This window comes from Bombina bombina, chromosome 3 (genome assembly GCF_027579735.1).
Source record: "Bombina bombina isolate aBomBom1 chromosome 3, aBomBom1.pri, whole genome shotgun sequence".
NCBI classification, from domain to species: domain Eukaryota; kingdom Metazoa; phylum Chordata; class Amphibia; order Anura; family Bombinatoridae; genus Bombina; species Bombina bombina.
The window spans coordinates 1,096,926,640-1,096,939,605 of record NC_069501.1 but is presented as its reverse complement, the minus strand read 5'-3'; the positions used below and the strand labels follow the sequence as shown (position 1 = coordinate 1,096,939,605).

The 12,966-nt window shown below is 41.3% G+C and overlaps 1 protein-coding gene across 1 annotated transcript in view; it reads left to right on the top strand.

Moving 5' to 3' along the window:
- The window catches only part of EXOSC8 (exosome component 8), a 143,231-nt gene that overhangs the window by 62,209 nt on the left and 68,056 nt on the right, over positions 1-12,966 (top strand). Inside the window, exons 6-7 of the mRNA XM_053708434.1 lie at positions 1,870-1,975; positions 2,079-2,124. Coding sequence (XP_053564409.1) covers positions 1,870-1,975; positions 2,079-2,124 — 152 coding nt within the window. The remainder of the gene's footprint in view (positions 1-1,869; positions 1,976-2,078; positions 2,125-12,966) is intronic.

The following is a 12,966-nucleotide window of genomic DNA, read 5'->3' as shown; positions in this document are numbered from 1 at the left end:
TTGTTTGTTATCTATTCAGGTAAGAGGAGAGGTCAGAAAGCTACTGCAACCTCTCTTTCCTTTTGGCTGAAAAGCATCATCCGTTTGGCCTATGAGACTGCTGGCCAGCAGCCTCCTGAAAGAATTACTGCTCATTCTACCAGAGCAGTGTCTTCCACATGGGCTTTCAAAAATGAGGCTTCTGTTGAACAGATTTGTAAGGCAGCAACTTGGTCTTCACTGCATACTTTTGCCAAATTTTACAAATTCGATACTTTTGCTTCTTCGTAGGCTATTTTTGGGAGAAAGGTTTTGCAAGCAGTGGTGCCTTCCGTTTAAGGTACCTGTCTTGTTCCCTCCCTTCATCCGTGTCCTAAAGCTTTGGTATTGGTATCCCACAAGTAAAGGATGAATCCGTGGACTGGATACACCTTGCAAGAGAAAACAGAATTTATGCTTACCTGATAAATTACTTGCTCTTGCGGTGTATCCAGTCCACGGCCCGCCCTGGCATTTAAGTCAGGTAAAATTTTTTTTGTTTAAACTACAGTCACCACTGCACCCTATGGTTTCTCCTTTTTCTTCCTAACCTTTGGTCGAATGACTGGGGGGTGGAGCTAGAGGAGGAGCTATATGGACAGCTTTGCTGTGTGCTCTCTTTGCCACTTCCTGTAGGGAATGAGAATATCCCACAAGTAAAGGATGAATCCGTGGACTGGATACACCGCAAGAGAAAGTAATTTATCAGGTAAGCATAAATTCTGTTTTTCGTATCTTCTTTTGTTTTCTTCTTTGCTGAGACCTTTTAGGGACACATGTAAATGACCTCCTGCACTAAGCAATACCTATGTGGGATATATACTAGTAGCAGGGTCAGGATTCTGCAAAACTTTTTCCAGCCTCTCTGGGGAAGCCTAAAAAATACTGTTTTAGATTGCAGGAAAAGTGGGCAAAGTGAATTAATGTGCATTAAATATTTTTGATATCAAATTAAACATTGTATGTGGAATTATCCTAGCTGTGCTCTTATATAGTATAAATAGATAGTGACAGCAACTTTCTTGGGCGTTCTTGGCTCTAGAAAATCACTGAAAAAACTATTACTTGGGGCTCGATTTATCAAGCCCTTCTACTCCCTTCGACTGTAAGTTCTCACAAGACAACATGCAGTCAGGATTTATTAAGCAGCGGTCATCAGACTGCTGCTTCCCTACCCTCTTCTCCATCTCTTCCGACTGAGAAGATTGACAACTCCTGCCCGCGTGTGATTGGCTGTTAAATTCAGGAAGCGGATTGCCGCCTGCCAGAGGAAGGCTTGGACGGACAGGGGCGAATATGTATGCCCCTGTCCACCCTTGATTGATAAATCAAGCCCTTGATGTGGACAGTTAAAGGGATACTAAACACAATTTTTTTTCTTTCATGATTCAGATAGAGCATGCAATTCTAAGCAACTTTCTAATTTGCTCCTATTATCAAATTTTCTTTGTTCTCTTTATTTGAAAAAGCAGGGATGTAAACTTATGAGCTGACCCATTTTTGGTTCAGAATCCTGGATAGAGCTTGCTGATTGGTGGCTGTATTTAGCCACCAATCGGCAAGCACTACCCAGGTGCTGAACCAAAGATGGGCTGGCTCGTAAGATTACATTCCTGCTTACAAAGAAAATTGATAAAAGGAGTAAATTAGAAAGTTGCTTAAAATTGCATGCTCTCTCTGTTTCATGAAAGAATACATTTGGGTTCAGTATCCCTTTTAAGCACATAATTGAGACACATATTATATTTGTATATTATGTAATAAATTATTTCTTGTAGAGTATTCACAAAAGGTATAAAATGACTAATCTAGTTTGCTACCATCTAAAGCTGCTTTAATTGTTGTTTACAGTTCCTAATGTGGATCTTACACCCTTGTGCTCCTCCCGTTTCCGCCCCGGTCCCCCTGGAGAAGAGGCACAGGTGGCCAGTCAATTCATTGCAGATGTCATTGACAAGTATGTTTACTTGCGTTGTAAGATCTTATGTTCTACGCTTTTCAGATTATGAATGTGAAGTTTCTGAATAAGTTTTTTTTAACACATTGTGTGTTTTTGTTAGTTCACAGATTATACAGAAAGAAGATTTATGCATTGTAAAGGGCAAGGTACGGCTGACACTTATACACACATTTGTTTTTTTACCTAGGGATCCAGTTATTAATGGCGATCTCTTCACAAACGTTTGTGGTCATAGCACAGGGAAAATCATTTAGTCATTCGGCTATTTCCTTATCTCCGTCCCCAACTGCACTTGAACTTACTATCTCTTATTTGGCATTTTTTCATTAATATATTCAAATATGGTTTTGCCACCATCTTTTCTGTATTAAGGCTTAGCAGTCCTAATGATTCAGATACAGAAAGCAATTTTAAGCAACTTTCTAATTTACTCCTATTATCAATTTTTCATTCGTTCTCTTGGTATCTATATTTGAAAAAGAAGGAATATAAGCTTAGGAGCAGGCCCATTTTTGATTCAGCGCTTGCTGATTGGTGGCTACAAAGAAAAATGTTGGGTTCATATCCCTTTAACTGATGATTCTCTATTGTTGAATTCTGCGTATGTTCTTACCCCATCTAACAGAATCTGTTTTTCATATAAGTTTACCATTTTGTCTTTACAGCATGTGCTGCTTTTCTAGAGGACCATATTACCACTGTTCATGTGCTCCTACAATTACTGTACTCCCTTATGAAGATTTGCTAACGTATTTCCCTGTGTAAGAAAAATTAGCCTAGTGTAGTTGAACAGTGCCAATGCCAGAATAATAGTTCATACTAGTTGATGTTCAGAGTCCACAGACACACATGATACTATGTCATTGTTTGAGTATTAAATACTTAAAGGGACATGAAACCCCAAAAATATTCTTGATTCAAGTAGAGCATACCATTTGAAACAACTTTCAAACATATTTCTATTATATTTGCTTAATTCTCTTGGTATGCTTTGTTAAAGGAGCAGCAATGCACTACTGGAAACTAGCTGAACAGATCAAGTGAACCAATAACGTCAGGCATTTATGTGCTGCCACCAATCAACAGCTAACTCCCACTAGTGCATTGTTGTTTTTGTGATAGCGAGTCAGTGAGAGATGGGGATAAAACTTTCTTCTTTTAGATATATCAGCTCTAAACAATTGACAGTAGAATGATGGAAGGAAAAATTGCAAATTACTGACTGTCTCAATGATTACTTCTGTTCTATATTCACAAAAGATTGTGAATGACTACATTAAGGGGTGCTACTAAAAATGAAAATAGGCTTAGCACTAATCTTTTTACGGAATATGAGGTTTTATTGAGTCAGTGAGTGGTGATAATATTCATCCAAGGATTTTTAAAGATCTTTGATCTGTGTTAACTGCCCTCAACTCAGCTGTTTAATTAGTTACTATTGACAGGAGTTGTTCTAGATGATTGGAGAATATCAAATGTAGTACCTCAACTTAAAATGGGCAGTAGGGAACACTCTGGTAACTACAGGCCAGTTAGTTTAACTTCATTAGTAGGGAAATTTATGGAAACTCTTTTAAAAGCAAGAATTAGGGGGCAGACCTGACCTGAGATGGCTGTGTAGTTAAACCGCTCCGTGCAATCCGAACAACAAAGGGGCATAAAGGTCTTTGCAAATGGCCCAAAAGTTTCACAATCTGCTGATGGATAACACCTGACACAGGTAGAAGCCTCCAGAATCAAACCGAAACTATGCAGATCGGGAAGGAGCCGCTTTGTGTAATGAGAGCTCCAGCAGCAGTGTGAGGAGGCGCCATCTTAAGAGACAACATGGAACGGCCATATGGAAACGGGGCAGACAAAGAAGCCCCAGAAAGCACATAGGGTGATGAGGTATGAGAGGGCCACTGTATAAAAGGGCTATAAATCCCTTCCAAGCACCAACATAACTTCCGAAATTCACACGGGAGCCGCAAACAGTGGGGTAGAGGTTACAGCATGGCTTTATAGGAAGTAATATAGCGCAGCTGCATGATCCACTAAACAGTTCAAGAGATGTGTGTTCAACTTTCATAACACTTATCTGTACCGGAGCAGGGACAATTTCACTGATTTTCTCACATAACCACTTGTTAACTCTGAGAGCTAAGCTGCTACATGTAGGGGCATCTGTTTTCTAATCCAGCAGATAGAGATTACCTGTGATATTATTTCAACTGATTTATAGTAAATAAAACGACTCTCCACTTTGAGAACACAATAGACTGACATTTAAACCGGTTACTTAAAATTGGCAAGCATATCTACAGAATTGATAAATAAGCCTGCCACAGCGGGGAAACCGGCTGCAATCAATATTTTCTTCAAAGCCTCCAAGGGGGAAAACCACAAGACAAACAAGAATTGGATATAGATGAAGAACTGGATTTATAAGGAAATTCACAACTAGATACAGATGATTTAACTCCAGTCACGAAAGCAGATATCAAAGCTCTGCTTTCAAAGCAAGATATCACTGTTAACTTTGAAAAAATGTGGGAAAAAATGGATGCCATACTTACAATCAACTGTAACAAACAGTTTGGTAGAAATAAAGCAGGAAATAACAGGATTTATGCTTGCCTGATAAATCTATTTATTTCCGGATATAGTGAGTCCATGGTTTCATCAATTACTGTTGGGAATACCACTCCTGGCCAGCAGGAGGAGGCAAAGAGCACCACAGCAAAGCTGTTAAGTATCACTTCCCTTCCCACAATCCCCAGTCATTTGACCGAAGGGAAATGGAGCAAAAAGGAGTAACACAAGGTGTAAAGGTGCCTGAGGTTTAGAAAAAAAATTAACTCTTGAAATAAAGGGCGGGGCTATGGACTCACCATATCCAGAAATAAATAGATTGATCAGGTAAGCATAAATCCTGTTTTCTTTCCTAAGATATGGTGAGTCCACGGCTTCATCAATTACTGCTGGGAACCAATACCCAAGCCAGAGGACACAGATGAATAGGGAGGGACAAGACAGGCAGACCTAAACAAAAGGCAGCATTGCTTGGAAAACCTTTCTCCCAAAAGAAGCCTTAGCCGAGGCAAAAGAATCAAATTTGAAAAAAAATCGAAAAAGTACAGTATGTAAAGAAGACCAAGCTACAACCTTGTAAAACTGATCCACAGAAGCTTAATCTGTGAAAATCTTAGAAGAAGAGACAGCCTTCATGTAATGAGCCATAACTCTATCAGGAGACTGCAGCCCCGGAGTCTGAAAAACAAGCAAAATAAACTTCTTAACCAGAAAAGAGAAGTAGCAGTAGCTTTCGGATACAGAGAAAACAATATTAAGTACGCACAACATTTAAATTGTGCATACACGTTCCTAAACATATAAGAATGAGGACACATAGAGGGAACAACAAATTCCGGGAGAAGCGCCCATTCCCCGGGATGAAAAATCTGACTGCTCAAGAAGTCCGCTCCCGGTATTCACTTGTTAAAAGTGAATAAACGAATGTGAGCGTCCGCCCAACCGAACAATCCATGCCAACCATGGCAAAGGAACTCCAGATTCCTCCCAGGTGGTTAATGTAAACCACTGTGAGGATTCAGTTCAACACCCTTATTGTTATACATATATCTTCGACCACTCAGTCTCACACCCCACTGCGGGTTTTATTACAAGGATAAACCCTGGCTTGCTCATAGAACTGAGGGTGACCAACATTGGTCAGTTATTTGTGGAACAGTACTAAGTAGTACCTATACACAAGAAGATATCAAGGAAGTGAAAACCTACACTAACTAACACTTATCTAAGTCTAAAATGATTATATGAGACAAGGAATAACCTTGCTGCAGGTAGAGTAAGGCACAAATATTATCTAGTTAATGAGAGGTGAAATAATGAATAAAATAATTAGGAGACAGTCTGCTTAACAAGCATTACAGTGTGAATCCTGTGTACCCTGTGAGCAGCATCTGTGAAGTCACTATATGGCTGCAGCATTGCAGCGTGAAAGTTAAAGAAACAACTACTGAATTAATATAGCAGTATCGGCATAGGCAAAACTTTGGTTGCGTGAAAGGTGGAGTAAAATACTATACAAGCTTAGTATGATTTGATATATTCAAAAGAGCGGACAATACCGTACTTAGGATCCGACCTCCGGTACGGATTGCTCTAATGTGCGGTGTAGCTGCAGGAGTGCTGTGTCTTAGTCCGGTTGTGTCGCTCTGCAGAGTGACGTCACACGCTCCGGCGTGTTAGTGATCCGGTGCTGTAGGGAAGAAGCAGTTTAGCTGCGTATGGTCAGAGAGGTACAATCCAGAATCCCACAGGTAATTGCAGCCCAGGATAACAACTAGAGTGGCTGCGTGTAGGGAAAAATGTTGGGAAAAAAAGCAGGAAGATTAATCAGGGATGTGATCCAAAATGAGGCTAGAGCAATGATCCTCAATCGTATCAAATTACCTAGCAACTATAGGAGTTCATAGCTAGGCTTAAATAGGATGTGCTGGTCACATGATGTAGGTAATTAAAGTGAGAGTATCCCAATAGCTGTATCCTGACAGTATACCCCCCTCAAGAGACCCCCAACAGATCAAGGCCTGGGACGGTCGGGATGGCGTCGATGGAAAAGAGAGACCAACCTAGGAGCTGAGATGTTGGATACAGGTTCCCAGGAATCCTCAGGGCCGTAGCCTTTCCATCGGACTAGATACTGAAGGGTACATCTGTAGATGCGAGAATCAAGAATCTCAGCAACCTCGTAGCTAATGACATCCGGCAGAGGTATGGGATCAGTTGTCGGAACAACAGAAGGTCTAATGAGGTAGTACGGTTTAAGCAGCGAGGCATGGAAGGTGGGATGGATTTTAATGGAAGGAGGCAGTTCCAAAGTGACAGCATTTTAATTAACTACTCTCAGGATTTTGTAGGGACTGATGAAGAGACTGCACAATTTCCTACTGGGAATTTGTAGCTTGAGGTTTTTTGTGGATAGCCAAACTAGATCTCCAGGCTTATATAATGGAGGCTTGGTTCTTCTCAGATCATAGTAATATTTCTGCTTGACCTGGGCTAAGGTCAGGGTTTCTTGTAGAAACTTAAAGGTTTGGTTGAGAGTGTTCACGGAGTCTGTAACCATAGGAGAAATATTATCCTCCCTGTGAAGAAGATAAGTAGGGTGATAACCATAATTCACATAGAATGGATTTAGCTTTGTCGAGGCATTCCCAGTGTTATTAAAGGAGAATTCCGCAGTATGTAAAAGGGTAATCCATTCATCTTGTTGGAAATTGCAAAAGCATCTGTGGTACTGCTCAAGAGTCTGGTTAGTCCTCTCAGTTTGTCCATTCGTCTGGGGATGGTATGCTGAAGTCAACTGTCTTTCGATGTTCAAACATTTGCAGAGATGAATCCAGAACTTGGAAGTGAAGTGGAACCCCCTGTCCGTTCTTACAGAATCAGGAAGACCATGGAGACGTACTACATTTTTTAAGAAAAGCTTCGGCTGTTTCTGGTGCAGTTGGAAGACCCAGCATTGGTAAAAAAAAATGGGCCATCTTAGAGAACTGATCGACCACAACTAGTATGGTGTTATAGTTGGAGGATGTGGGGAGATCTACGATAAAATCCATAGTGATATGCCGCCAAGGTCTGTCTGCTATAGGAAGAGATAGAAGATGACCATATGGACGGATATGAGAAGGTTTACAGGTATTACAAACAGGGCATGTTTGTACATAACGTTTAACAGTACTTGCAATGCCAGGCCACCAAAAGTCCCTTTGGATGAGGTGTAGGGTTTTACGGAAACCTGGATGTCCAGATAAAGGGGATTCATGAGCCTTGCTTAGAACTGTGTCTCTAAGAGACAAGGGGACATATAACTTTCCCTTCGAGTGAAAGAGCCCATGAGAATTCCTTTCTAGCTTTAGGTTATGTATACTCGGGTCGGTCTTTTGGTGGTTACGAAAATACGTAACTTGATTCAAGGTGAGCCCAATGAATTTGTGCGGTGGAATTATAGTCTGTGGAGTATACTGTCTATAAGGTCTATGTGTGGATCCAAAAAGAGCATCAGCCTTTAAGTTTCTAGCAGCTGGGCAATAGGTGATCAAGAAGTTAAACCTTGTAAAGAAGAGGCTCCAACGAACTTGGCGAACAGATAGTGTTTTATTGGTCTTTAAATATTGCAAGTTCCTGTGGTGTAGATAATGACGGTGTGGCTTGCGCCTTCCAGTAGATGTCTCCAGAATTCAAGGGCTGCCTTGATTGCTAAGAGCTCTTTTTCGCCAATAGAGTAGTTGAGTTCAGCGGTGTTCATGGTTCTTGAGTAATATGCTACTGGGTAAAGAGGTTCTACCTCAGATAACCTTTGTGATAGAATTGCCCCAAGCGCATAGTCCGAAGAGTCCACTTCGAGAAAGAATGGCTTTTCAGGATCTGGAAATTGCAGAACAGGAGATTAACTTTTCCTTGAGTATTTTGAAGGAACAATCAGATAAATTTAGTCGATATTCTTGTGAGTTCGGTTAGAGGTTTTACTATTGCCGAGAAATCTTTTATGAACTTCCTATAAAAGTTCGAAAATCCTAGGAATCTCTGTACATCCTTTTTGGAGGAAGGAGGAGGCCAATTGGTAATGGCATCCACTTTGTTAGACTCCATTCGAATACCCTTAGGAGATATGTGGTAGCCAAGGAAGGAAATAGATTCAGAATGAAATATACACTTTTCCAATTTAGCAAACAGCTGGTTCTCTCTGTGTGAGTAAAACAGTCCTTACATGATTGAGGTGGTTATCCAAGGTATCTGAATATATGAGGATATCATCCAGATATATGACAACACATGTATCAAGTAGATCTTTGAATAGATGATTAATGAAATATTGAAATGTGACGGGTGCGTTGCACAACCCGAATGGCATTACAAGATATTCATAAAGGCCATAGCGGGTGCGGAACGCTGTGAGCCACTCGTTTCCCTTCCTTAACCTTACCAGGTTGTATGCGCCACGTAAATCAAGCTTAGTGTATATCTTAGCGCCCTGTAGGCGTTCTATCAACTACGGAATAAGAGGAAGGGGATACCTATTTTTTATTGTACACTTATTCAGTTCCCTATAATCAATGATTGGTCTAATGGTATCATCCTTGTTTCGGACGAAAAACATTCCGGCACCTGCCGGTGAAGTAGACGGCCTAATAAAGCCTTTATCTAAATTTTCATTGAGATATTGTTTAAGATGGGTGAGTGCAGGTCATGAAAGACGATACACATGTCCTACAGGTATTTTTGAGCCGGGTACAAGATCTATAGGACAATCAAACAGGCTATGGGGTGGTAGAGCTTCAGCTTGTTTTTTGTCAAAGACGTCTATGAAATCTGAGTACTCGTCTGGGACCAGATGTGAAGGGGACTGAAAGAGAATAGGTACAGGCATGCAGTTAGCGACACAAAATTGAGAGTCAAAGGTAAGACTGCCTTGGAGCCAGTGTATAGAGGGTTGGTGTTGTTTTAGCCAATTAAACCCCAGGATTAGAGGAAAAATAGGAGAGTGTATAACGTCAAAGGTACATAATTAAGTATGACCATTAGGGAACACTAGCCGTATAGGTGTGGTGTGGTGTGTAATAGGACCTGAATTAATTAAAGACCCATCTACAACTCGGATTTCAAGTGACACAGTTTTCTTTATTAGTGGAATTTTATACAAGTGAACGAAAGTGGAATCTATAAAGCTGTTTGTGGCTCCTGAGTCAGTCACCAACTCCGCGGATACCACTTGATGATCCCACTGCAGAGAAACAGAATGGTTAAAATATGAAGCATTACGTAAAGCAGTTTTATGCTCATGTTTAACCCTATCATGCTTACCCTTTCTTGACTTTAACAGGGTTGGGTATTCCTTTACGGTGTGGTCCTTGGAGGCATAATAAAGACATAGGTTGTTTAACCGACGTCTAGTCTTTTCCTCTGGTTTAAGAGGACCACGAACAAAAGCTATGTCCATAGGTTCATCCTGATTCTTAGTAGTACTGGAAGTACTAGGCGTATATATTTTCTTTTAGGTATGGTCTGAGGTGCCCCTTTCATGTTTCCTTTCCCTGAGTCGGCGGTCTAAAGTGATGGTGAGAGACATGAATGTCTCAAGATTATCTGGCATCTCTGTACGGGCAAGTTAATCTTTAAGTGAATCGGATAAACCAATGCAGTCGTCTGCTTATCATGGTCCTCATATAGAAGAGACATAGCTGAGAAAAAGGACTCGAATGAATCCAGTATGGGATCATCAGTTTCGTAGTATGTGTTCGCCCAACTCTTTGGTTCACCCCTTAGGTAGGAGATGACTGTAAGAACTTTTATCCTATCTGTGGGGTAGCTTCGTGGTTTGAGTGAAAAGTAGAGGGTGCAGGAGTTCTTGAAATCACGAAACTGCGACCTTTCGCCTGAAAACTTCTCAGGAGGACAAAGTATAGGCTCAGGGGGTGGGGCTTCCGCATTAACAGATTTGTGCTGAGCTTGGTCACGAATAAACTTACGCAGCTCCTGGTTTTCAGCCTGCATATCTCTCAACCCCTGGATCATGAGATCCATATTTTGTGCAAGAGTTCCAACATGATTACTCAGCTCTGCTACATCCATTTTTTTGTGAATGAGAATATATATATGTACATAGGATGAACAGTGTAAGGCTAGGTAATATGTGAGGATTCAGTTCAACACCCTTATTGTTATACATATATCTTCAACCACTCAGTCTCACACCCCACTGCGGGTTTTATCACAAGGATAAACCCTGGCTTGCTCATAGAACTGAGGGTGACCAACATAGGTTAGTTATTTGTGGAACAGTACTAAGTAGTACCTATACACAAGAAGATATCAAGGAAGTGAAAACCTACACTAACTAACACTTATCTAAGTCTAAAATGATTATATGAGACATGGAATAACCTTGCTGCAGGTAGAGTAAGGCACAAATATTATCTAGTTAATGAGAGGTGAAATAATGAATAAAATAATTAGGAGACAGTCTGCTTAACAAGCATTACAGTGTGAATCCTGTGTACCCTGTGAGCAGCATCTGTGAAGTCACAATATGGCTGCAGCATTGCAGCGTGAAAGTTAAAGGAACAACTACTGAATTAATATAGCAGTATCGGCATAGGCAAAACTTTGGTTGCGTGAAAGGTGGAGTAAAATACTATACAAGCTTAGTATGATTTGATATGCTCAAAAGAGCGGACAATACCGTACTTAGGATCCGACCTCCGGTACTGATTGCTCTGATGTGCGGTGTAGCTGCAGGGGTGCTGTGTCTTAGTCCGGTTGCGTCGCTCTGCAGAGTGACGTCACACGCTCCGGCGTGTTAGTGATCTGGTGCTGTAGGGAAGAAGCAATTTAGCTGCGTATGGTCAGAGAGGTACAATCCGGAATCCCACAGGTAATTGCAGCCGAGGAGAACAACTAGAGTGGCTGCGTGTAGGGAAAAATGTTGCAAAAAAAAGCAGGAAGATCAATCAGGGATGTGATCCAAAATGAGGCTAGAGCAATGATCCTCAATCATATCAAATTACCTAGCAACTATAGGAGTTCATAGCTAGGCTTAAATAGGATGTGCTGGTCACATGATGTAGGTAATTAAAGTGAGAGTATCCCAATAGCTGTATCCTGACAACCACTGAGATTAAATTGTTCAACCAGAACATAAAAAAAACGGTTAAGACAACTGAGGCCAAGCCATCCGTGCATTGTAGATCGCTCTCAAGTTGATAGTCATCCACCCAACAGGCTAGTGACCATGGTCACTTTTACTCCGGAAGGTCTTCAGAAGCATGTGCCCCGAGACAGATGCTCCAGAGAAATCCAAAAGATTCTGGGGAGTGCGGGCAACAATCCTGCTACCTCTCGTAAGCTAAGTGAGCGATCTATCACTAATTCCCTCTCTGAACCACAGGGAAGAATCTTATGTCGACAGATCTAGATCTATCCTCCGACACAGAGCCACAAGATCCCCGGTCCACTATCTGAACATGCATAACAGCAGACTCTCAGATGGAATCGAGCAAAGGAATGATTGTCCAATGAAATAACCATCAGACCAATTGCCGTCATATGTTGAGCCACTGTAGGGCCAAACAGAGGAGGACCAAAAGAAACAAGAGGAAGAATTCTCTATTTTCTGACCTGACAAAATTATTTTCAGAGATAGGGAAACTAAGATGGTCCCTAAGAAAACTACCCCTGTAGCTGGAATACGGGAACTCATTTTCAGATTCACTTCCCATCCGTGGGAATGAGAAAAGACAACATAATCTCTGTATGTGAGTTTGCTTGTTGAAAGATGGCGCCTGAACCATTATGATGTCCAGGAAGGGTGCCACAGCAATTTCCGGAAACCTAATCACTGCAAAAATAGCCCCCTCTGGGAACCTTGGCAAGGCCAAAGGGAAGAGTCACAAGCTGAAAGTGTCTGACATAAAGGTAAAACTCAGGAACTAGAAAATACACGTCCTCCAGGTCTATAGTCACCATGAACTGAACACTTTGACCCAAAGGAAGAATGAAAGCCCTGGTTTCCACCTTAAGAGGACAGTACCCCGAGAAAAAAATGTTTTCGACACTTTAGCCATAGGATGAAAAATTCCCCCTTTTTGGGAACCACGAACAGGAAAGCATAGAATTCTAGACCCTGTTCCCTTACAGGAACTGGACCTAACACTCAAAGGGAAGAGAGGTCCCAACCTCACTTAAAAAATGTCTCAATGTTATCTGACCTGAAGATAAATTGAGAGGTGAAGCCTGCCTCTGGGAGAAAAAGTATGAATTATATGTAAAAAACCTGGGATACTATGTCCACCGTCTATCTGGGACATCTCGTATCCATGTTTGAAGACAAGCCATACTTGGAAACCGATCCCGGAATAAGGGCAAACTCCTTTATGTCTATTCATCTTGTCTTGCGGTAGAAAAAATCCTTTTCCACCCCT